General features: G+C 40.6%; 1 protein-coding gene across 1 annotated transcript in view; it reads left to right on the top strand.

Annotated features, from left to right (window-relative positions):
- SH3GL2 (SH3 domain containing GRB2 like 2, endophilin A1) overlaps positions 1 to 26333 on the top strand; it is a 203260-nt gene that overhangs the window by 145857 nt on the left and 31070 nt on the right. Inside the window, exons 2-3 of the mRNA XM_053656124.1 lie at positions 1707 to 1775; positions 13819 to 13891. Of these exons, the coding sequence (XP_053512099.1) occupies positions 1707 to 1775; positions 13819 to 13891 (142 nt within the window). The remainder of the gene's footprint in view (positions 1 to 1706; positions 1776 to 13818; positions 13892 to 26333) is intronic.

Consider the following 26333-nt stretch of genomic DNA (forward strand, 5'->3'; position numbering starts at 1 on the left):
TTCAGTTTAGTTATCTAAAACATAGTAACAATACCAGTTGTTCATAGTTCTTGTGGTACACAGATGATAGATTGAAAGTGAAAGTGTGTGTTAGCTATACAAATTTAAAATGTTAATATTATTAGTATTAAGTATTATGTTAAGTAAATAAATATTAATATTAAGAGTATTAACTCCTCTTCTTACTCCTCTTTTAATCGTTGACCTTAATATACTTAAGAGTATCTTATCTTAGTGAAAATCGCTAGATTTTTGTCACGGTATGAAATAATAGTTACATAAATGTCTGAGAAAGACCAGGGTACTGGTAAGCACATATACACTCAATTGATGAGAGATGGGAAGTAGGGTATACCTCATATCTTGTAGGTTCAGACACAAGTTCTTACACTTACTATGCCATTTAATTTTCACAACTACTCTGTGTACTTAGCAAAGAGCAGAGAAACCAGTCCATGCCGCAGCCTTTCATCACAATGTATTATTCTCTGTTATTGCTACTGGGGTGAAATGGATGGTATCTTGTATACAAGGCCAGACTGGTGATAGAACTCAGGCTCTTGGTTTCTCCAAGAGTGATCTATTCTGAAGGCAGAAAGTGGGAGTTAAAGACAGAAAGAGGGATGATAAGGAATTCATCCCAGCCCCCAGCAAGGGCATATCAGAATTCCCATGGCCAGGAGACAGAGCCATGCATCCAGGGGCCCTTTGGGGAGGTGAACCAAACTTATTGGAGTACACAGGTTGTTACTGGGGTTGCTACAGGTCTGGTTATGGTGGGAATCTTTGCCAAAACTCTCAACCCAGTGGCTGTTAAACGAATGAAAAATTGTGCTTTGGTATCTGTGGATGGTAACTCTAGTACAGTAATGTCTCACTGAAAAGGATCAAAATTCCTTAACAATGAGAGTATTAGGATTCTTGTGTTATTGGCACTTAATATCCCTGTCTTTGAGGAAACCAAATTATCTTTCTTTTGATTCTTTCATAAATTTTTATTAGATTTAATTTGCATCTTTATTTCAGAACATAATAGGGTATCAAGTTTTATGTGAACATGAATTCTACATGTGGAAAATGACCATTGCATGTGTGGAAAATTGATGAATGTAAAATGTATGATAATGGCAGTTCACACTGAGGAGTACAGAAACACCCTCAACATCTTTCCACACAGTTTATCTTTCATATGTAAGAATGTGGACAGCTGCAGGGAGCTGTATAAGACTACTTACTATTCAAGTCTTTTTAGCTGAAGATCAGCTGAACTGACTTTTTTCCTTACCAGTTTTATAGATGTTTGCGATGATGTTTTCAATAGCCCTTGGAGAATAGATTGAAGAAGTGGCAATTTTCTCCCTAGGTAGCATTTTAGATCCATTGTCAGAGAGAGATGATTATTGTGCGATGCTGTTGCCCCTCGGAACTTCCCAAAGCAAAATGTTAGTGATTAGATAGTTACATAATGATGTGTAAAATAGAAAGAGCAGTGGGGCTGAAATTGGAAGATACAAGAATATTGGGATTCTTTTTTCAAAACCTACCAGGTAAGTTATTGAAACCCTCTGAGCCACAGAGAAAATGGGCCTGTGTCAGAGAATGGTTGTGAGATTACACTAGACGATGGTTGTGAAAGTACTTAAAACTTGTGACAGATGTTTAAAAGAAACTTTATAATAATTCTTCTTTTTGGTTACTTTCCACAGAAAGTGAGTGAGAAGGTTGGAGGAGCTGAAGGAACCAAGCTGGACGATGACTTCAAGGAGATGGAAAGGGTAAGCATTCACCGCAGAGTTCCCTGTCATAAAATTGCCTAGATACTAAGGGGGGAAGGGAGAAAGGAAAAGGAAAAGTCCTCTCCACTGCTACCTTGAAAACATTTTGTTATTCTTAGAAATGCTTTTTATTTTAAGTGTTTGTTTTATTTTTTTAATATTTTTTAAAGATTTTATTTATTTATCTTTAGAGGGGAAGGGAAGGAGAGAGGGAGAGAAATATCAATGTATGGTTGCCTCTCCTGCGTCCCCTGCTGGGAACTGGCCTGCAACACAGGCATGTGCCCTGACTGAGAATTGAACTGCAATCCTTTGGTTTGCAGACCCGCGCTCAATCCATTGAGCTACACCAGCTAGGGCCTTAAGCATTTGTTTTAAAACACAAGATGTGAAGTGTCCTGTCTTCTCTTCATGCTGTCCCAAGAACAAAGTGGCAGGTAAGGTGCAATGTCGCCCTGTGCTCTTCCTTGTGGATGGATCATCACTTTTCCAAATAGGGACAACAAAGACTACTGATCCCTTCTTGGGGGACCTTCATTAAAGATTAAAATAGTGTAAGTCCTTTAGCATTTTGTCTAAAAGTAGGTTCTTGATAAGTGAACCTGGAGATGGTGAACAAAATATCCCATTTCCTTTTTCTGGTGACATAGGCCATTTTTTCTTTTCTTTCAATTCGATACTGTTTTTAGCAAGTTGTACTTAGGCTTATCTTGCAGAGTGTGTATTGCATTGTGCAAAGAATTATTTTAGGTATTAAATTGCAGATGGGTAGAGGATCTGGAAATACAAACCCCATACTTGAACAGAGAGGATGTCAAAACCTCATGATACCTAGAAATCATATTTTTAGTTAGTCCATTTTAGTTCTAGCAGGCTGCCTGAGTTTTGCTATTTTTACTCTCTGTGGAAAGAGTCAAACAAAGAAAATTTCTGGATATACTCTGCCCTATATTTTTTCAGTTTTTCTTCTGATGAGCTCACTGGTACATTCAACAAATTCTTGTTTTGTGTCTCATAAGAGCCAGGCATGGAGGATATGGCAGTGAGCAGGATAGACAAGGTTCCTGACCGCATGAAGTTCTTAGTCTAGTGGGGAAGGAAGCCTTTGGGTAAATACTGGGCAGCGTGGCAGAGGGAATGAACATAGCACTGGAGAAGATTAGAAGAGAGGAAACACCCAGAAAGGGTGGTCAGGGAAGTCCTTCCTGATAGTTAAGTGAAGATGTTGAGAGTGAGGAAGAGTTAGCAGAGCCTAGTATATTTCTAGTACAGGAAACAGCAAACAAGGCAGAACAGGACACATTAGAATTTCTTTAAAAAAAAGATAGAAACAAAAAGACGAGTTGCCAGGAGACAGTAGCCTCATAAAGTAAGACTGTGTAGCTTACCTAGCTGGTCATTCTAAATTCTTGAGAGGATGTCACTGATAAGTTAGGTACCCAAGGGAGAGGAGCTAATATAAGAGTCCTCAGTCCCAACCAGAGGTTTGGGAAACCAGGCTCTTACACCGAAAGCCTGGCCACCACTTGCCCTCACTGGGCTGAAATCTCTGCATTGGTCCCCGTTTCTCATCCCTGGACAGTTCTAATTACCACCTGATCATCAACCAAAGTGGGTTGGCCATGGCTATTCCTAGTTCAGAAAACAGTGTCCATTCTTCTTCTATAGCATGTGAGTCTCCAGACACTGACACACTTGTGCAGGATGACTTGTGTTTGACTTCTCTACTCCCTACAGCGTTGGCGTTCCTCACTCATTGTGAGCAGTCCTGTACTTCTGCTAATTTGCACCAACCTCTGTCTATATCCAATCTTCCTTAGTCCTCCCTTATCCTTTGATGTGTCCCTCCACCTCCACCTTGAAGGGAATTTTAAGTATGCCACATGGCCAGTGTCATGTCATTAATGACAGATTAGGCAGGTATTTAGGAACTTAGAACTAAAAATTCAGAATCTGAGTTCTGCTTTCTTTGTCTGCCAGGATGAGGTAATAAGCTAGGTAGCTGCCTAAGTTCAAACAAACTAACTTTGTTTCTTAAAGGACACTAAAAGGAGTAAGAAATTTGGAGAACAAAGTAAAGCTTACAACTGAACAACTAGCTATGGCTTCGAATCCATTCCAATCTTGCAAACTAATTGAAATAAAAGAGTATCTTGCAAGAGTTTTACTTTAGATAAAGATCCACAGACATGTCTCTGAGTCTGAAGATAAGGTTTATTTCTCCTAGTTACTAGAAAATAAGTTTCTGGAGGTTTTATTTCAACAACTAGACATTCCTACAATAAGGTAAATTCTTGTTAATTGTTTAAAGAACACACCTGTGGTTTTGCATTTGGGTTTATACCTAGGTAAATAGAAAGATTTAGATTTCAGTGTGGTGTGGACATTTGTTTTATTCAATTTTATTTCACACATCTTTTATTTGTGGCTCCATTGGAAATTTTGTGCTTTTTACCCATGCTAAATTTGCAGTGAAGGTATAGATTTCTGTGGTAATTATAAAGCACATACTTTGGATTTAGAATATCAAATATTTTCTCTCCTGTTAATATGTTTATTACTCACAAAACTATTTTAGCTCAATATTCCCAAGCTAGAGAAGAATCATCTTCCACAGTCAGTTTTCCGATCATCAGAGATTTGAAATAGAGAGACCTTTATTCAGCCATATTCTCTGAGGTACAATTAGACAACAAAATGAAATAAACGAGAGGTTTGCATCAAGCAGCACTACCCTACCCAGAAGAGAGAAGTGGATGTTCCTAGAGGGTGTTTCACTAATCAGCCACCCCAGCCCCTCCCCTGCTAAGATGCAGTAAATTTGCATGTGTGTCTGTTAGTTCTTGTAGCCTAGCCCTCCCAGATCTGACTGGGGGAAGTTCCCACTGCTGTGCTGTCTCTGCAGGAACCCTGCCCATAACCATTTTTCTCCTCTGCTCAAGTGTCTTGCATGGAATTGTGTGTGTATTCATTTTCAATGGTATCTGTTGCTTACAAGCTTCATTAAACACAAACTAAATTTCTTATCATGGTACAGACATTGTATAGATCTGTTCTTTGAAAAGCTGCAGATTTTTTATTAAGAGGAAGTTCTAGAGTTTGAGGGACCTCTTGTTTCTTCTCAAATTCCCATCAGTTGCCACAATGATACTGCATTTTTGTGTGTGTAGTTATATCCACTAATTCACAAAAATATCTGTAGATGCCTCCAAATGCCAGGCATTGTGCTGGACATCAAGAATACAAAGGTTAAAACACCATTGCTATCTTCAAAGAGCTTCCAGTTCTGGTGGAAGAAGTCAGCACATAAGTCAGTGGCTTGTAGGACATAGTGCCTGGTGTCCTGGGGATGATTCCCATGGAAGAACTAGCTCAGGATGGGTAGATCAGTGGAAGCTTCTCAGACGAGAGAGCACCTGAGCTAAACCCTAAAGTTTTATCTCGGCTCTGTACACGGGGGTAATGCAGAAGTCCAAGCTAAGGGATATGGCATCTCTCCTTACAGTCTGAAAGGTATCCTGGGAAATCCTGCCTGTTGAAACCAGAGGGGTATTAGGGTTGGAAATGAGATTATAGACCATTTTAATAAGAAAGGAATTCTCTTTAAGGGGAAGCTTCAAGTTTTAAGAAAAATAGGATGTTGGGAAGGAATAGAAAGAGTGCCATTCCATATGAGACTGAGAAAGGGTGGGTTGCCAAGGGAAAAAAACCCCAAAACACTCAAAATCATGGATATTGAATAGCATGCTATTAAACAATGAATGAGTAAAGAATGAAATTAGGGAAGAAATCAAAAAGTTTGGGGAAACAAATGAAAATGAGTTCACAACAATCCAAAATTTATGGGAAATAGCGAAGGCAGTCCTGAGAGGGAAGTTCATAGTGATACAGGCCAACCAAAAAAGACAGGAACATTTCAAACAAACATCCTAACCCTATGCCTACAAGAACTTGAGGAACAACAACAAAGACAGCCCAGAGCAAGTAGAAGGAAGGAAATAAACAAGATCAGAGCAGGATTAAATGACATAGAGACTAAAAGCATAATTCTAAGAATCAATGAATCCAGGAGCTGATTCTTTGAGAAGATAAATAAAATTGACCAGTCATTAAGCAGGCTCATCAAGAAAAAAGAGAGGACCCAAATAAACACAATCAGAAATGAAAGGGGAGAGATTACAACTGATACCACAGAAATACAAAGGATTGTAAGAAATTACTATGAAGAACTGTATGCCAAGAAATTTGAAAACCTAGGGGAAATGGACAAATTTCTAGAAAAATATAATCTTCCAAAACTCAATGAAAAAGAAGCAGAAAACCTGAACACACCAATAACAGCAAAAGAAATTGAAGCAGTAATCAAAAAACTCCCAACACCAAAAAGCCCTGGACCAGATGGTTTCACAGGAGAATTCTACAAAGCATTTAAGGAAGAGCTAACCCTTAATTTTTCACAGGCTATTCCAAAAAATCCAAAATGATGGAAGACTCCCAAGCTCTTTTTATGAAGCCAGCATCATCCTAATCCCCAAACCAGATAAAGACAACAAAAAAAGAAAACTTCAGGCCAGTATCACTGATGAACATAGATGCTAAAATCCCCAACAAAATATTAGCAAACCATATCCAGCAATACATTAAAAAGATCATATACCATGACCAAGTGGGATTTATCCCAGGGATGCAAGGATGGTACAATATTTGCAAATCAATAAATGTAATACATCACATAAACAAAAACAAAGCCAAAAATTACATGATCATATCAGTACATGTGGAAAAAGCATTTGATAAGTTACAGTACCCATTTATGATAAAAAACACTCAGCAAAGTGAGAATAAAAGGAACATTCCTCAATATAATAAAGGCCATATATGAGAGACCTACAGCCAACATCATACTCAATGGGCAAAAACTCAAATCTTTTCCACTAAGATCAGGAACAAGACAAAGTTGTCCACTTTTACCCCTTCTATTCAACATAGTATTGGAAGTTTTAGCCATAGCAATTAGACAAGGAAAGGAAATAAAAGGCATCCAAATAGGAAAGCAGGGAACAAAACTGTCATTGCTTGCAGATGACATGATAGTGTACATAGAAAATCCTATAGGCTCCACCAAAAAAACTGCTTGACCTAATAAATGAATTTAGCAAAACAGCTGGATACAAAGTCAATATCCAGAAATCAAAGGCATTTTTGTATACCAACCATGAAACAGCAGAAGCAGAAATCCAGACAAAAATTCCATTTGATATAGCAAAAAGAAAAATAAAATACCTAGGAATAATCCTAACCAAGGAGGTAAAAGAGCTACACTCAGAAAACTACACAACACTGAAGAAAGAAATCAAGGAAGACACAAACAAATGGAAACATATACCGTGTTCATGGATCAGAAGAATTAACATCATCAAAATGTCCATACTACCCAAAGCAATTTACAGATTCAATACAATACCTATTAATGTACCAGTGGCATATTTCAGACATAGAACAAACACTTCAAAAATTTATATGGAACCATAAACAACCCCAAACAGCAGATACAATTTTGAGAAAGAAGAACAAAGTAGGAGGGGTCACAATATATGATACCAAACTGTATTAACAAGGCCACTGTAATCAAAACAGCCTGGTACTGGCATAAAAACAGGCACATGGACAAAGTGGAACAAGAACAGGGAGCCCAGAAATGAATCCAAGTCTCTACAGTCAATTAATATTTGACAAAGGGGGGCAGCAACATAAAATGGAATAAAAATAGCCTCTTCAACAAATAGTGTTGGGAGAATTGGACAGCTACATGCAAAAAAGTGAAACTCGAGCACCAACTTACACCATCACAAAAATAACTTCAAGGTGGATAAAAGATTTAAATACAAGCTGTGACACCATTTGTGGGGGCAACTTTACCACAAGTCTCCTTGTCTGCCACGGATGAAAATGAAACTACCAAGACATGATCTGCTTGGGACGAAAGGTGGTCAATCTTTCACAGGAGAAGGACCACGGACCTCTTCTTCAACGGCTTTTATTAGGTTCGTAACATACAGGAATATGGGTAAAGCTCATCAGTCAATGTCAGGCAGCAAGGATCAAACAATAGATAACATTTCAAAGAAATCTGAGGGCTTAATCTGAGTCAGTGTCTGTCAGGTAAGGGGGCTGCAAAAATTTTGGGAGACATACTCATTTCCTGCTCGGACCCTTATCATATGAATGAAAGCACTCTTAGCAAAGCAAGCTTCACAGGACTTTGTGAATTCTTTCTTATGCCCCATCACCCTGGAACCCGCTCTAGTCAGCAAAGGGCTGCACCGCCTTCCCAATCGTAAGTTTTTAGGCTTAAGTGGATTAGGGCCAGGAAGCACTTCTCTCAGAGGAAATGGGGACTCAGGCTATGTCAGAATAGCCAGGGGGCAAGGGTCCATCACTCCTTCTTTGCTGCAGCCCCCCAAGGCCTTCCTTGAGGGCCTCCCAAGTGATTGTGTCTGGCTTAGGTTGCCCCTCCCCTCCCGCCAGGGGTCTTACCCATCACTGACTAACGGACCAAGCGTTGGGGGCAGGGGATGAAGCAGAAGCAGTGCTGCTGCCAGGGAGATAATCTTTGTCTCCTTAGTGGCTCACAGTTTGCAGGTTGCTCACTCAGCCATATCCATGGGGGGCAGTTACAACTCCTGAAACTAGACAGAGTGGTTCCTAACAACCGTTGAAGTCCTAGAGGAGAACATAGGCAGGAAAATCTCAGATATTACATGTAGCCACATTTTCACTGAGATGTCCCCTAGAGCAAGGGACATAAAGGAAAGAATAAACAAATTGGCTGTCATCAAAATAAAAAGCTTCTGCATGGCTAAAGAAAACAGTATTAAGATAAAAAGAGAAGCAACTGTGTGGGAAAACATATTTGCCGATGATACCTCAGACAAGGGTTTGATCTCCAAAAAATATAAAGAACTTACATGACTTCACTCTAAGAAGGCAAGCAACTCAATTAAAAAATGGGCAAAGTACTTGAACAGACACTTTTCCAAGGAGGACATACGCAGGATCCAGAGACACATGAAAAGATGTTTGGTATTGCTTCACACTGGTCAGAATGGCCATCATAAACAAAGCAACAAACAACAAGTGTTGGAGAGATTGTGGAGAAAAGGGAACCCTAGTTCACTGTCGGTGGGATTGCAGACTGGTACAACCACTGTGGAAAACCATATGGAATTTTCTCAGAAAACTAAAAAGGGATCTGCATTCTGATCCAGTAATTCCACTGCTAGAATTATATCCTAAGAACCCTGAAACACCCAATGTTCATGGAAGTACGATTTATAGTAGCCAAGTGCTGGAAGCAACCTAGGTGCCCATCAGTAAATGAATGGATCCAAAAACTATGGTACATTTACACAATGGAATTCTATGCAGCAGGAAGAAGGAAATAGCTCCTACCCTTTGCAACAGCATGGATGGGACTGGAAAGCATTTGCTAAGCAAAATAAGCCAGGCAGTAAAAGACAAATACCATATGATCTCACCTTTAACAGGAACCTAATCAACAAAACAAACAAACAAGCAAAATATAACCAAAGACACTGAAATAGAGAACAGGATGACAGTGTCCAGAGGGGAGAGGGGAGGGAATTTTAGGGGAAAGGAGGAAGGGTTTACAGGAACTAGTGTAAAGGACACATGGATAAAAACAAGGGGACTGTGGAAATGGGAAGGAGGTGGGGAGGGCTTGGCGGGTGGGCTGGGATGGGAGTAAAAGTCAGAGAACTGTACTTGAACAACAATTAAAATTAAAAAAGAAAAATGAAAGGGTAGGTTGTTTGTAGAGTGGGGTGTGGGTAAAGGCTGGATAGAATGTCCATGGTCCTTATCATCATTTGTTTAATTTGTCATTGGGTGGAGACATTAGAGCCTTCTGTCCAAATTCCTCATGGCTAATTTCTCATGGCTACTGAGGGAAAAGTCAGGTCTTAGGAAGTCAAAACTTATGTGTGATTTTTGACTGTGTAGAGGGTCAGCATCCTTAGTTCCTATGTTGTATTGACAAAATTGAAAAAAGACCAGAAGAATATATGCCTATGCTTTTACCTTCAGGGAAAAAAATTATTCAATGTAGGGTTTTTATTTCCTGAAAACATGCACATATTTGTGTATATTTAAAGTTTTACCTCCTCTAAACAGCCTTCTCTTATGGCTTCCTACCCCTATCCAGGCAAGAGTAGTTAGAGAAATGGAAGCTGGGGAACTCATAGGAAAGGAAATTGTAATTTAGGACACATCAAAACTTATTTTCAATAATAGGAAACTTTGGGCATTGAGGAAAACATTAGCTATGTGTTGTAAGTTCAAAGTTAAACTGTGTTACTCAAATGGGAAAGTCTCTTGCTGGGGATAATAAATTATTTAAGTGGAAATCTTAGTTTGTGTGAATTAAAGCAAGCCTGTTAATAAGGGAATATGTGCTGGACATTGACATGTTAGGGTCATGTCAATGACTATGAATGGTTTCCTAGCAAATGCCTAACGAGGCACGTTGAAGGCTCTTACAGGGCGATGGCCCTCAGCCTGTCCCTGAATGACGCAGTGTATGTTAGTTTAGCAAAAAAGACCCAGACCTTATTAGTGAGGACAGAGACAAAAAGAAGTTAGCAGTTGGCCAGCATCCTACCTGCAGATGGGCATTGGACAGTTCAGTTCTTTAAGAACTATTTCTTACAACCCCCCTCACCCATGACCTAAGGACTCCTTTTCTTTCCATCATAGTCACACGAGTCCTGTGACCTCAGGGAGTTCTCTTGCCTTCTCTAGGTTCAGACTCGCATATTTAACAAATTAAGGTTTTGGAGTTAGATTCTCTGTGGTCTCTTCCTGCTGTGTGTGTATGTGTCTTACTTTATAAAAAAATCATCTTCTGTCACTATTATATATTTGGCTCCTTTTTCTTAGTTTACTTTTTGATGTCAAACTTTCAGTTTGTTATTCTGCTTTGAACTTTGTAGCTATGTTTGCTGCTGCACTTTTTCTATGCTCCCTTTTTAATAAAAAATTAATCTTTATTGTACATTTATTTTTCCCACTACCATTTAGTACCCCCTATGTTCTCTTCCTCCCAGCAATCACCACACTGTTGCTCGTGTCCACGAGTCCTTTTTCCTGCAGTGTATATGTCGATTAACTCTTTCAAGTGATTATCCGTCAGAGAAGAATCAAAAGCAAGATCCTAGTGAATGAATTTTCTGAGAGCTGTTCCCTGTTTGGGGTATGTCCTGATAATGCTGTATACAGATAACTACACTGGACAAAGTTGTTTTCAGAGGTGGATTTCAAGTGAATGTCATTTATTTATTTTTTTAATGTTATTTTATGCTTGGATCCAAGTGGATTAGCTAGAGCTTGTGCTATGGTGATGTCTGGATTAGGTAACCAGGAGTCTGCCTCACTGGGCAGAGAGTCTATAAAGATGTGGGTTGGTATGGGCTCCTTCCTGGGAGATTTCCGTCAGATCACAGGGGATGCTGAAGTTGTTTTAGTTTCTGCTTCCGTCTTCTAAATCCTACTCTGGGGACTGAACCTAATGCTCATTATTGGTGTCTCCAGTGTATCTGTGCCTCCCCCGAGACCACGGGCTTCAGCTGAGGCAGTAGCTTTTCATTTTGGATCCTCAGTGACTTGGCTATCTGTTTACAGAGCACAGAGGGGAGAGGGGGGCTCCATACCCTAAGTGAGAACCACTTTTCATGCCTTGCTTGGCAATCTCTTTGTGGACCATTTAGGAGTCACACTGTCGGCATCCGGCGTCTGTGGAGAAGCCTGTGTAACTGAGTGTAGGTGGGAGAGGCCTGGGGTAGAGTAGTTCTTGTGGATGATGTTCTCACAGGTTTTGAAGAGTTTTCAGAACAAAAACACGAGACGGGGTGACAGAGGCTTTTCTCCTGGTCCCATGTGCCAGGTCCCCAGGCCTCACCTGGAGGGCAGTGCCAAGAGCCTTCCAGCTCTGCCCAGTCCTCTTCAGGTCGAGAGATGTTCCTGTTGCCTGTCTTTTTATGAGGAACATATGATTTCAAGAAGTAGTGGTTAAGAACGTAAACTCGAGAGCCAGAACTGGGCAAGTTTCTTATCCTCTCTGTATCTATTTCATAGCATTTTGAAGAATAAATGTATGAAGATATTTAAAGCTTTTGGAATAATTTCTGACAACTGGAAAACTTTTTATGATGGTGGTGATTATAATTATTTTGAGTAGGGTAATTAAGCAAAAGTTAGAAATTGGTTAGCCTCCTAATATTTAATAACTTCAGGATATCAAGCTGGTCATTGGACAGTTTGGCACTCTCTCTTAGAAACCTTGACCTTTGAAATTGCTTTCTTTGCATCATAGCCATGCAGGACCTTTGGATACATTTAACATTGAATTTCTTAACCCTTGTCATATAGTCGGCAGGATTATGCATTTGCCTCATGTCACACATGTAACATAGACTTTCAGCACGTTTGTTTTGCATACAACCCCTGAATTCATTTTCATGATATTGAGTACATTGGCTTTTGCTAGCATTTCTAGAACTTCCATGCATGACCCTGTAAGTCCTGCTTTGCACAACTCCAGGTGGCCCCTATTCACTTTCAGAAGTAAATATTCTTTAGTACAAATTTATAATGTCTTAGATTATAAGCTTGTAATCTAAGTTTATAAAATGGCTTATAAGACATCTTATAAGCTCAGTTATAAGATGACTGAGTTTATAAGTTATGACTCAGTTACCAAAATGACATGGTACAGGGTTCATATGTAGGCAGACTTCTTTTAAGTAGGAGTTTGTGTTTTTCTTACATATGAATGTTTTTAATGTAATTTCATACCATGATGTCCTCGCAGGAAGAAGTGTTTTCCTCTGTCAATCACAGTAACAGCAAACTTCCTAAACACAGTGAAATGACTACTGTAGAATGGGAAATTATTAAGTATTGAAAAACCAAACTAAAAGATAAAATATTGTGATGTGTTATGGCTTGCTTTCTGATTATGAAAGAGAAGGAAGCTTACCCCATGCCTGAAAGGATGATTTTATAAGTGTAGTAGGTTATTGAAAAACTCTCCAATTAAGGGAAGAGCCCTTGAGCTCCAGTGAAAACAAAACTTCCCCATGGACTTAATTAATACATGAAATTCTACCTTCAAAATGAATTGCTTTCACTCATGCCTATGTCATATATTGCATGCACATATCGTGGAGAAAAAGATGCATTTATTTTTACTAGTCACTTACCCTCTAGACTGCAGGGTTGTCCAGCCTTTTGGCGTCTCTGGGCCACACTGGAAAAAGAGGAGTTCTCTCACTAAATACACAAACACTAATGAAAACAAAAAATTTCATAGTGTTTTAAGTAAATTTATGATTTTGTGTTGGGCTGCATTCATAGCCATCCTGGGCTGCATGTGGCCTGCTGGTGGCGGGTTGGACACCCCTGCTAGAATGGATGAGTGGACCAGACACGTTGGTGAAAATGTTTCATGGGGGAGTGTAGGGAGGACATAACTGCACTGAGCAGCCTCTTCAACGCAGAGAGTGACCTACTGAATGCAAATACTGACCATTCAAAATTGTGCAAGGAGGGACTCGAGCACCAGGACTTTTATTTAGAATTAACCAGAAGTGTAACAATGGATTAGAAGTGTCTGAGCAAAATTTTTATATACTTAGGGTGTCCTTGAAGTTAAAGAAAAACTTTGTCTCTTACTTGAATAAGCAGAGTTGATGCTGCGTTTTTCCTTCTTTGGTGCAGTGAAACTTGTCACCATACCTGGGCCACTGTAGACGTTCAGCAAATGCCTCCAGGGCAAAACAATTCATTAGCTCCACTTTTAAAACTTTTATGTACATTTATTTTATGCTGAATTTATTCCCGGGCCCTAGAAGAAACATTTTTGTGTCTTCTAGGGTACTTTTTCTTCTGTTCAGCTTCTTCCAGTTTAGGAACAATGCGCTCTTTCTCAGGAGAATCATTTAGCATATTAATTTTCTCATTTCAGAAAGTGGATGTCACCAGCAGGGCTGTGATGGAAATAATGACGAAAACAATTGAATACCTTCAACCCAATCCAGGTAAGAGGTCACTCATGTTCAGGGTATCCCTCCAGGTAACTTGTAATTTTCTTTTTGAGAGATATTTTAGGTTTGGTGCACTTCTGCTTCCTCTGCCCACTTTTCTGGGGGTTCAACAACTTCAGGGGTCACACTTTCACTTGGAATGGGGGCTACTTTTGAAGGTTCACATTGAAGTGACTGGAAGACTCTGCAGTATTTTATCTGACTGTGGGGTATCTAAGAATATTATGTGGACCGCTTGGTGCAAGATGTTATTAATGGTACTCCAGTTTTCAAAGGATGGTACAGAATTGGAATAATATTAAGATAAGAAACAGTACTTGCTAAAAGGTGTGAAGATAGGAGATTGAATAATTTCTCTGAGGCACAGAGGGTTTTTGTTATATAGCATCACCAAAGTCTTTGGAGGGATGTTTTTAACTGAGTCCTCCCCATGGATGCCACAGACCTGCATATGTTAGGCCATAATGAGGATAATGGAGCTCTGCTTTGAAAGGAGAACCAGGCAGAACTGGAGCAAGCTCTGTAGGCATGAAGTGTGACAGAGCAAAGCGGCCGGTATGTTGGCCGCCTCCTCCCTACTCTTCCTGTGCAGTGGTTCGTAACTCAGAGTATATGAAGTAAGGCTGATTGTCTTCAAGTGAAATGCATTAATATTTGGGAAACTGCTTACCCTTGAGATTCATTTCTTTGGGAGTTTCAAGTTGGGATCTGTGTCTTTGATGGTCCTAGGAAAGATGGTCCAGGTACTATGCCAACCTCAGTGTGCTTGGGTAATGAACGTTAGTGGGCAGGAGATTAGAAAAGGGCAGGTGTTGGGTAAAAGGAAGCAGTTACAGGTAATAGGCTGAGCTGACTAGCTCTCTACTGCCTCCTGCTGTTGGCTGCAGTTTCATTCCACCTTTGTTTACCTAGGACAGCATAGCTGCTGTTTGGAAGATGAACAAACTATGTGGGAATAACATTTCTATTTTTGTTTTTCTTCTTAAACTACATCAGAGATGGAATTATGTGAGGAAGAAATATCTAGAAATATATGTGGTGATAAACTATAGGAATCAGGCATTTAACTGACAGTGGACCAAATGGTTAGGAAATTAGGCAGGGAATAGCAAAAGTCAAGTTTCTAATTTTTACCCAGAGCCTTATTCATGACCTTTCTATTCCACAGAAATGCAAGGATATCTTCACTGTGTATGTATTCCTTCGTATTTAAACAACTGTAATAAGTCAAGTTCTGAAAAGGGAACTGCTCACCTGCCTCACCATAAGAAATCATTATATAAGGGCAAGGAATGTTTGTCTTTATCTTTATGAAGAACTTTGAAGTGTGCTTTGTTTCCTTGGGATTTACACAGGAATTGTGCTAGTAACTCATTGCAGAGCTATGCTAAACATAGGGAGGGGAAGAAAAACAGTATTTATTGAGCACTAATGGATTTTCAATACAGTGCTAGTTATTTACATGATGTCATCTATGAGAGTAACCATTTTATGATCGCATAAATAAAACACAGTTGAACAATTTATAGTATAGAAAAGGGATTAAATGTCTACTGTAGTACAGAATCTCAGTGGGAACCTGTCCGTGTTCCTGGGTATAATGAAATGATGCTGTGCTGTAGGTGGGTACAGTGTATTGACTAGGATGTCCCTCGAAATTTAGGGCTATCCAGAACCTCAGAATGTGACTTCATTTGGAAATAGGTTTTGTTTTCAAATATAATTAATGGTCATGAGATGAACACATCTGGAGTTCAGGTAATCCCTAAATCCAGGGCCTGGTGTCCTTCTGAGATGAGAAGACAGAGAGGCACGGGGAAGAAAGCTGTGTGAAGATGGAGGCAGAGATCCGAGTCATGCTGCCCCAGGCCATGCAATGCCAGGAGCTACCAAGTCTAGAAGAGGCGAGGAAGGATTCTCCCAGAGCCTCTGCAACGAGCCAGCCCTGCCGCCTCCTTGGTTTCAGGGTTATGGCCGCTGGAACTGTGAAAGAAGAAATTTCTCTTGCTTCAATTTGTTTGTGGACACTCGTTATAGAAACACTAAAAAGTGAATACAGGAGGCTAGCCTTGTTTTGTTCAGGAAAACACAAGGGCCAGAGATTTTAAGAAACTTTTCCATAGTTATACACCCAGGAGGGGTTGGAGCCAGCATCAGAAGCCCAGTCTGACTGCTTCCTGAGTCCGTGCATCTCATGTGGATGATACTGCCTCTGATACAGATTCAACTTGGTGTAGGTACAAAGAGTCATATGCTTTCAGAGTGGTGCACCAGAACTTCAGAAAGAAATCAAATTGTGGGGTCAAGACTTACTGTTATTTTAATTAAAAGGATTTCAGAGAGAGGTAATTGGGGAAGATTTGAATTTTTAGGAATGATGCATTTTTACTAGAATGCTGAATGTGCTATGTAGCTGCCAACATGTTAGTTTTACGGCTGTTGGAAACTGAGTGGATATCTGCCATCAGGGAGAGCAGTAAAAGCCATCACTAAGCAATCCCAGGTTGGTTTCAGAAAAGCAGTTCTATTGTATATGAGCAGCCCACATACACATGCAAACAAATCACCCAGAATAGTCCAGAAGAAAACAAAAGTTCATTTATTCATTCTACAGAATTTGTATAATCTGTAGCTAATTGGTTTAGGATAGATATGACTTAGCTTCTCCCTGAATTTCTTGCCTTGAGAGCAGACACTGGCTTTGGCACTCTTGAAAGACACTGGCTGGTCAAGTCACTTGTTTAGAACCCAGCGGCCTTGAGAAGGGACACAGGAATCTAGCAAACAGCGAGAGGCACCCAGTTTGGGGGCACAAAAGAACACAAAGAAGATTCTTAAACTCATACAGTTTGCTCAATACCTGGACATCTCAGCCTCTCAGTGACCCCAGGAGCTGGTCAGTCAGTATGGATGCTGGGTGCTCATCCTGAATAAACCTGTCTCGGGTCAGGACAGAGGATGACTTCAAGGAACGGTGTACAAGGACAGCCAGTACAGTCAGTGGGAAGTGATGCTCTGAGGGTACTGCGAGAGTATCCCGTATTAGATTAATACTCTAGAATGCTTTCTGGTTTTCCGATATTGTGGTTGTGGACCAGGCACATCTCTTTTATTATTGAAACTTAGTGTCTATTGAAATGATGACCAGAGAGTTTGATTAATTTTCATGAATCCATTGATAATGCTCTGTGTAGGTCCCACATCCACTCTAATCCACCTCCAGGGCAATGTTTTTACTGTTTAACATTATTATATACTTATTTATTTTTTACAGAGCAGTATTTTTAAAAGGCAAATCTGATCATATCATTACCTTGCATAAGACTCGTCAATGGCTTTTCATTGCTTTTAGGATTAAGTTGAAAATTTTAAACATGGCTTAAAAGGCCCTCCCTTCATGGTCAGCCTGCCCTTTCCCCTCCACTTTGCCAGGCAAGCAGTTCCCTCAGGTCCAGTATAAAGGTTACTTGGAAGTCTTCCTTGACCCTTGGCAACAGTAGGTTCCCCAATCAACATCCCTCTCATGATTTCCTGGTGTGGGGTGGTGTAGATCCGTAACTGTAATTGCATGATGTGTATGCTTTGGTTTGTCATCCCCAGTAAGGACAGGGCTGTGCCCATTTTATCCACCATTGCATGCCCAGCCCAAGCTCAGGTCTGTCAGCCAGCGGCACTTGGGTATTTGAATACATGACTTATGAAGCACAGTTGATAATCAGTGTCTAATGTACTAAAACTGCTCTAATACAAAGGGTAGGAAGGGAAGTTACTCCTTCTCCCTAAGCCATCAGCTCTTCCAATATAACCAGCACTCACCCCATGCATTCACTTTTATGCGAAGACGATTCTAGATGGAATCGGGAAACAGGACCAAGACTGAGCTCCTGCTCTCTGGGGCCTCACAGTCTAGCAGCATAAGGTACATACCCTCTGAGAAGAGTGGCCCAGAGCGCTTCACAGCCAGTCCAGCTGATGGACGAGGTGAGGAGGGAGAATTGGGTCACAGGTCTACAGGTGTGCACCGTGAAGCAGGGCTTTGGAGAACACAGAACAGAGAGCTGTAAAGTCTTTCCCTTTGGACTGTGAAATTATTCTAACAGGAACAGCATAACCCAGTACAAATTTCCAACCTGCTTAGATAAATAATTTGAACGCAAAAACTGCTGTGCCCAAATTCCATCCTGTCAATTGCGCACCCCAGTTTTCATGGTGTCTAAGAGTAAAGATCATTACAAAAGATACAAATCAGTTTTCATAGTTGAGTGTCTGATGCCTTGTGGGGAAAATGCACGAAATCAGCATTCTCCGATAGAAATATGATGCAAGGCGTGTGCGTGATTTTGAATTTTCTAATAGCCACATTAAAAAAGTAAAAAAGTTAAAATTTATTTTAATAATACGTTTCAATATATCCAAAAATTAACCAACATTAAAAATTATTGAGAGAGTTTTTTTCTTGTTCTAAGTTTTGAAATTTTGTGTAATTTTACACTTACAGCCCATCTTGGTTTGCACTGGCCACCTTTTAAATGCTCGATAGCCCCGTGAGGCCATCAGTTCCCATGAAAAACAGCATAGGGTTAGTTTTCTCTTCAACCTATTTATTATATTTGATATGTGCTTGATGCTTAGCTGCTTGGTTTTTGTATATTAGTGGTTGTTTTTCCAATAGAGCAATGGACTCTTGATCAGGATATCTTTACATTTGTTCGTCTTTTTTTATGCTCCTGCAAATTTGTTTCCTGGCACCGCAGTGGAGATCTTCCCCCGTAAATACAACAATAGACATGACCAGTCTGGTCTGCGTTTCCTTTCCAGCCATAGCATACTGGCCATGACCAGGGCTTTCTCAGTTTGTACTGAAGGTATTCTGACCTTTACTCGTAATCCAATAGAGATTTCCAAAATGTGAAGACAAAAAGCAGTTTGATCATGAAAACCCCTGTGCATAGAGCGGGGTTGCCTCTCTACAGAAATGCTTTCCCCTCAAATGCCTGCATGGTCCAGCTTCTCCAGCATGCCTGTGATTGGGATAGTAAGCAGGATCTTTAGATGCCTATTCAGGATTTTTCAATAATAAATTCGAATGTCATTTGTGGAATGTTGCCTGTGAGAGTAGAAGTTTGCTGTATTAATTACATCTTTTTATCTTTTAAACAGTCAGCTCTACAGTCTGATCCATTTTCTTCTTTTTTAAAAAAAGATTTCATTTGTCCATTTTTAGAGAGTGGAGAAAGGAGGGAGAGAAACATCTATGTGTGGTTGTCTCTTGTGTGTCCCCTGCTGGGGGACCTGGCCTGCAACCCAGGCATGTGCCCCGACTGGGAATCAAACCAGCGACTCTGGTTCACAGGCCACACTGAAAACGAAATCCACTGAGCCATGCCAGCCAGGGCTGCTGTGTTAATTTTAAAATAGCATATTAATCCTTGAAAAGATATTATATGAAAATTATTAGACTTCTTTGCCATGGGCTTCCTTCTTGGTTCTTTCTTTACAAAGATGAGTAAAAATAGTGATTACAAGATATTTGGTGGTGTTAGAATTGGAAATCAATACATGTATTACTTGGCGCTGATGTATTCAAATCCTTGGCTGCACAACAGACAGAATGTGCTGTTTTCCTCAGGGCAGAACCTGAGCTGTATTTATTCTCTTGTCTTTCTGGGCTCTTAGCCTTGTGTTCGTACATTGTTTCCCTCACTGTGCCTGCTGAATAGGTACATAAATGAATGTGTCCGTCCTTCACTTAAAAAACAGGGGTTGTGTACTGAGTCTAGTAACGAGAGCTTTTCCAAATCCTGACACAGAAAAATAATCAAAGTGCATGAAGGACAGATTCATGAAATTAATTTTGAGGAAATTGCCTCTATCTTAGAGGTTTGGTGACTCTCAGGGAAGAGCGTGTTAAAGATGAAATTGTAAGTCAGGTGATATGTGATATAATTCATATACTATGTCAGCCGTTCTCGACCTTTTTAATCTCTTGGCATACATAAACTGATTACTAAAATTCTGGGGTACATCAAAAATATATTTTTTACTAATCTAACAAAAAGTAGGTATAATTTTGATTCATTTACACCGTGCAGCTTGTTATTGGCTGTTGTCATTTTTTTAAAATTTGACAATCTAAAGGAAAAGAGGTCAGTGCCCATGACTGAATAGTCAAGTATTGCATGTTTTAAAAATTCTTGCAGCATGAGCCCTGGCTGGTGTGGCTTAATGGATTCAGCATGAGCCTGTGATGCAAAGGGTCGCCGGTTCGATTCCCAGTCAGGGCACATGCCTGGGTTGCAGGCCAGGTCCCCAGTTGGGGACACATGAGAGGCAACCACACACTGATGTTTCTCTCCCACTCTTTCTCCTTCCCTTCCCCTCTCTCTAAAAATATGTAAATATTAAAAAAAACTTTTTTGCAGCATGAATATCACTGATATAAGTAGTGAAAATGCTGGAGGGTTTTTCTATTTTTACTACATCTTCAGGGAAAATATTTAAAGTTAATAAGTTCCCAATAAATTTGAGACACCATAAGTAATCCCAGTTTTTAGTTGGCTGCAATTGGTGGATTAATAAAATTCATTCACTCTGTGTCTAAAGACAGCTAAAGCAAGCCCTTACTTAAGATGTAATTTATCATGACAGACATTGTGGATTTAAAGATATGCACAGGTGTGGAAACTTAGGTTAGCAGTGTCTCACTGCGATGGTCCTAAGCTGCTTACACACTGCCTGCAGGTGGTGGTCCCGTGCTCTCCTTCCCTCCAGGTCCGTTCTTCCTCTTATTCCTGCTGCAGCCTCAAGCCTCTCAGTTTTTCCAGAGCTGCACGCCCTTTCCTGCATCAGGATCACGCACTGGCTGAGCACTCTTCCTGGAATGCCCCATCTGCCCCTTGGGTTGACGCTTGTCTTCTTACTCATCCTGCCTGTCTCAGCTAAGTATCACCTCCTTGGAGGCAGTCCACGAGCCCCTGACTAAATCAGGCCTGGTCCAGTGCATTCTCCTCCACAGATCCCTCCAGCCATTCCCCATGTCCCATACAATGGAAAGTTCTTGTCATGCGATACAAGGTCAGATGATCTGACTTCAAACACACAAGTGCCCTCCTGCATCCAGACCGCCCTGTCCTGCCTGAATTGCCTCAACTCCAGGTCTTTGCAAAGTCCTCACTGAGTTCCCTGCTCCAGAGCTGCTGTGTTTGTGCAGCTTTCCTGATTATCTCATTTAAAACATTACCTAATACCTCTCTCCTAGCCCTTTCTCCATTTTATTTTTCTTCCTGGCACTTACCACTACTGAAATTTTTATTGTATTGTACTTGTCAAGGTGTGGCTTATTTCTGCCACCTTAAAGCAAGTGGCCTGAGTGTAGGACTATTGTTTGCACACTACAGTCAGAGAACCCTGTTCTTACCGTTTGTTGTACTTATTTCAGTATTTACTTCCATGTGTCATTTTCATTTGTTCCGTATGCTGTCTTCCTCCTTTCTTACTCCCACTTTACGTTCTTCACATAGCAGCCAGTGCATTCCATGAGAGATGGAAATCCTACCTTGTTACTCCTCTGCTTGTTACTCCCCAGTGCCTCCCACTGGGGTCAGCATAGGCTTCCTGGCTGTAGGGCTCTGCATGGCTTGGCTCTTGGTCTGCCCTCAAGACCGTACTGTTCTCTATCCACTCTCGGTGGCTTCTGTAATCCATAGTCAAGCTCAGCTTGCTCCTGCTTCAAGGTCTTTTTGCACAGGAAGTTCCTCTGCCTGGAACGTTCTCCCTGATCTCATTGTGGCTTCTCCTCCCTCTATTCCACCTCCCTATCTAGTCTTTCCCTGGCCACCCTCCCTGAAATAGCCTCTCCCCACCACTCCATACCCCCTTCTATTATTCTTTCACCACTTGAAATTATCCTTTATTTTATCTTGTTTTAATTTATCATTTGCTCATCACCTTTATTTCCCACATAGAATGTAATCTCCACAAGGGTAGAGCCTTTGTCCCATTAACTATCCCTGATATATAAATAGTGTCCTCAATAAATATTTACCAAATGAATGCTGTTTTCTCTCTCCCAGTATCATAAACTCAATGAATGAAGGACTGTGTCTGTTTTGCTCATTTATATATAGCAGTGTTTGGTACCAGGTATATATAGTCATAGGTGCTTAATTCACTGAATGAATGAACCAAATCATGTGAAGCATATTTAAGCTCCACCTTAAAGGAGTAGCTAGCTTTTCAGGTGGCATCAGGGTCTGCAGACTTGAACAGGCCAGGATCAGAGCTGTCATTTCTCTGTCTGTAATACATCTCCTTGGTGTCATGCACAATTAGTACATTTCACAGTTGCTTTGGGAAAAGTGCGGAAGTGCATACTCTCATGTTTAAGATCATTGTGCTGAAATTATTAAAAGAACATTCATATTTACAGATGTAGATAATAGTTCTTGTTTTCAGATTAAAAACTGCAGCTTCAAGAGAGATTAAATAATTTGCTCAAAATCATACAAGAGAACCAGAATTTATATTCAGATATGACTGTCTCCACTTTATTTTGTTTTCATTACCTTGTGCTACAAAATACAGACACCTTCAGTCATGGCACATGTGATAAATACACCCTAGAGTGACCTCTGTTGTTCACACCTTTATGTAATCCTGTCCCTTCCAGCATAGGTGGGATTTGTGACTTGCTTCTCACTAAAAGAACTGGCAAAGGTGATGGGATTGAACACTCACCACTTCCTGGGTTAGGCTTCTTGTGTGGCAGAGTTGGTGGGGTGTCACTTCCATCATCGTTACATTGTGTACAGTCTTAGTAGATGGAGTAAGAGAGAGACTCCTGCTGGCCTAGGACAAGCTGATTGCCACGTTGTGACTGAGGAGAGGGCCACGTGTTAGGGCACTCAGGGTGGCCTTTGGGCCTGATGGTGACCCCTGGCTGACAGCTACTGAGGAGCCAGGGCTCTCAGTCATACAACCACAAGGGAGTGAAATTTTATTTAAAAAAAAACACCACCTGAGTAAGCTTTTTTTTCTAAGTCTTCTAGAGAAGACTCTTAGAAGCAGAGTCTTCTTTACTCAGGCTTCCTGAAAACAGGGCATCCTGTATGGCACCTTGATGGTAGTCTTAAGAGACTCTGAATAGAGGGTGATGGTCATACCTGGATTTCTAAAGAAACTCTGAGACACCTATGTGTTATTTGAGCCACTAAGTTTGCAGGCCTTGGTAAAGCAGCAAACTAATAGCAAACTAATACATCATGGCTCTTTGTTCCTCAACCAGAGCTCCTATTTCAGACAGATCACTGCCGGGCCATCAGGCCATTTGCCCTCATCACCTTTGGCCCTGGATACCTTACAGAGAAGCAGGGTAAATTGGGCAAACCTGTCACACCTTTCCAGCTTAGAGTGAAGTCTTCTGAACTCCCCAAGGAATGGCTGGACAGGTCCAGTCTATGCTAAGACTGAAGATATGTTTGAAACATGAGACAGTAAAAAGCACTTGGCACAGTGCCTGACACTTTATAGGGGCTCAGGAATGTCACTCAGCTTCTCTTCCCAGTAGCTTACAGCCCTACTTGAGGGAATCTCACGTGCTCACCCAGCAGTTTGTCCTTAGGTAAAGTCTCTGGGGAAAATCACTGCAGGACCCTTCTCCAAGCAGTGCCATTGTGCCAAGCACCCACCCTCTCTGCTCCAAAAACCTGAAGAGCAAAGGCTCATTGTGTTAGTACACAGAGGGTGTGTCTTTCAAGTTGTGGGAACCATTTGAGTGTCCCTGTGGTGTAATTGCCCATTTTTCCAGAGTGCACTGTGAGGCCTGTTTTGGCATCTTGCCAGCACCCCCGTGTGGAGGTGGGAGATGTTCACTGTCCCATCTCACGGGGACCATGGCTCAGTGTCTTCAAATAGCTCCCACTGCTTCCTACTCAACAGGGGCATGAGAGCTCTGTCACCTTGGAGGGAGGTGTTATATAAATGCAATTATTTGGGTTGAGGGTAGCATATTTAGTGCTAAAGTTATATATTTATATGTCAGTGGGCAAATCTTTCTCTTCTTTTTTCTAAATCCCTTCTACTGTTTTTTCAAAAGAAACTGCAGTAATTTCAGGGAATTTACTAAGGTCTTCATTATCACATAAATCTTCTGTATCTTTTTTTTAAAGATTTTATTCATTTATCTTTAGAGGGGAAGGGAAGGAGAGAGGGAGAGAAATGTCAATGTATGGTTGCCTCTCGTGCATCCCCTGCTGGGAACTGGCCTGCAACACAGGCATGTGCCCTGACTGGGAATCAAACTACAATTGTCTGGTTTGCAGGCCCACACTCAATCCACTGAGCTACACCATCCAGGGCCTTTTATATCTTTTAATAATTGTTAGTGTTCAATGCCAGTGAGATGTTGCCCATAGTGCAGGGAGCAGCAGAGCATTCCTGTTAGACTGGAGGTGCTCTGGATTTCACTGGGGAAGTCAGGCTCTTTTACACAGTCGTCATATGTACCCGTGTGAAATACACACTAAAGTGTTATTTATTTCTTACATTTTCTTTAAAGTATTAAGCCCAAATCTAATTTAGTGTGATTTGGGGATCTATACTAACATGCTAAATGTATTCTCTGTACTAAACTTGTACATTTAGTTTAAATAATGCAGAATTAAATTTTTCCTCTACCTAAAGACATCATTGAGCTTTGATAGATAATAAAGCAGTAGGTAGAATTTTAGCCGTTGGGGGCCATTTCAATGAAATGGCTATCAGTAAGTTTTCTCTTGTCAAAAGGGGTCAAGAGGAGGGAAGAAATAGTATTTGTTTAGTGCCAGCTTTGGTTACATCCTTCAGCTCATTTCACCATCCCAACAATTCTGCCAGTCAGGATTATCACCTCTTGCTCACTAGCAGGTGCACTGAGGCTGAGAGGTGGTTAGCACCGTGTCTCCCCCGCCAAGCTGGTGAGCAGCAGAGCAGGGATTTGAGTCCTGTCCTGGGTTATGCCTCTGTTCACAGGTGCCCTTTCTTTAATCAGTAGGAAGTGGTAATACAGTCTGTCACAGGAGACTGAAGTCCTAATTTTTTTATCTTCAAAAAGAAGCTGTATTTACACATTTAGTTGTGGCTTTGGTCTTCTAAATTTTAACCATGCTTGTTCACAGTGTTTGTTGCATTTACTTATTAGTTATCCCTAATGAAATCTGATAATTTTCTATAGAAGTAAGAATAAACCACCTTTTATTTTCCTTCAAATATCTGTTGGGTCTTTTTTTTTTAGACTTCTTCTTGTAAAGACTCATCAACAGAAACCAGATCAATAGGAAATGGTATGGCTACAGTATTCATCCCTATAGAAGTAAAAGCAAAGAAAAGAAGGGTTTAAAATGAATAAAGTTAAAGTTTTTACATTAGCGTTTTAAAGTAAGACAGGTTTTGATCTCAGAAGTGGTTTTACAAAGAATGAGTCATTGGTTTTGAATATTTACATTAAGGTTCAGACAGATACCATCTACTCATGTGCAAATGACCCAGTCTACTTAATCTACTGTATTTTAATGCATGTATGAAAGATATTTGAAAAGGCATTGCAGAAATCAGGTAAGCCCGTCTTCTATGTTCGAGGTGAGGAAGCTGAGATGAAGAGAGGTCAGGCAGCTTGCCCAAGGTCTCGCCAACGGAATGACTGGCAACCTCCTTGCTCAGGGTGCAGCTCTCATCCTGCTTCCTAAGTTGCAGCATCTGTCATACTCTCTTCCTCTGCCTTTTCAAATGCCCAAGTGTGACTATAACTAACGCTCTATACTTTCTTGCTGACAATCCTAGTTTGACTATTCTAATAAAGAGGTAGTGAAGCAATGAGAGCTGGAGTGGCTTTCTGAGACAAGAACAGGCTTTTTAGACATAGCTAGGATTTAAATTCTGCTCAGCATCTTGTTTTTCTGTGCCCTTGGACAAATTACATCATTTTTCTGTTTCATATTCCTTCTCTGTGAAGTGGAGAAGCCAAACCTGTCCTGTGTCTTGGGAGGATTAAAGAGATGATGTATGTGAATTACACATTGTAGATACTTACTAATGATAGCTATGGGATGAAACGTGGTCCTGACCTTCAGTTTTTCAAAGATATCTCAGGGTTCTTTCTACGTTTTCAAACCAAATGATAACATTTATGGAAACTAGTATGAATTATGAAGCATTTGTTTGTTAAAGGTCTCTGATCTTTTGGTGGACTGGGTGTGGTTTCTGTAAGGTAGGTAGAGATGACAAATGAAATGAGTTCCTGAAAGCAGTGAAAGACATGCAGAAATTTTTTTCTGTATCTGTGGGCTTCAGTGATAGATGCTCAGTTCATTGGGTTTCTCCGAACAGAGCTCAAAGATGTGACTTTGCTGTGGTTACGTCTTCTGCCTGATCGCGAAAATCCTGTCCCCAAACACTCCTGTTG

The sequence above is a fragment of the Artibeus jamaicensis genome, unplaced genomic scaffold, assembly GCF_021234435.1.
Source record: "Artibeus jamaicensis isolate MK-2021 breed Jamaican fruit bat unplaced genomic scaffold, CSHL_Jam_final scaffold_1964, whole genome shotgun sequence".
Lineage (NCBI taxonomy): Eukaryota > Metazoa > Chordata > Mammalia > Chiroptera > Phyllostomidae > Artibeus > Artibeus jamaicensis.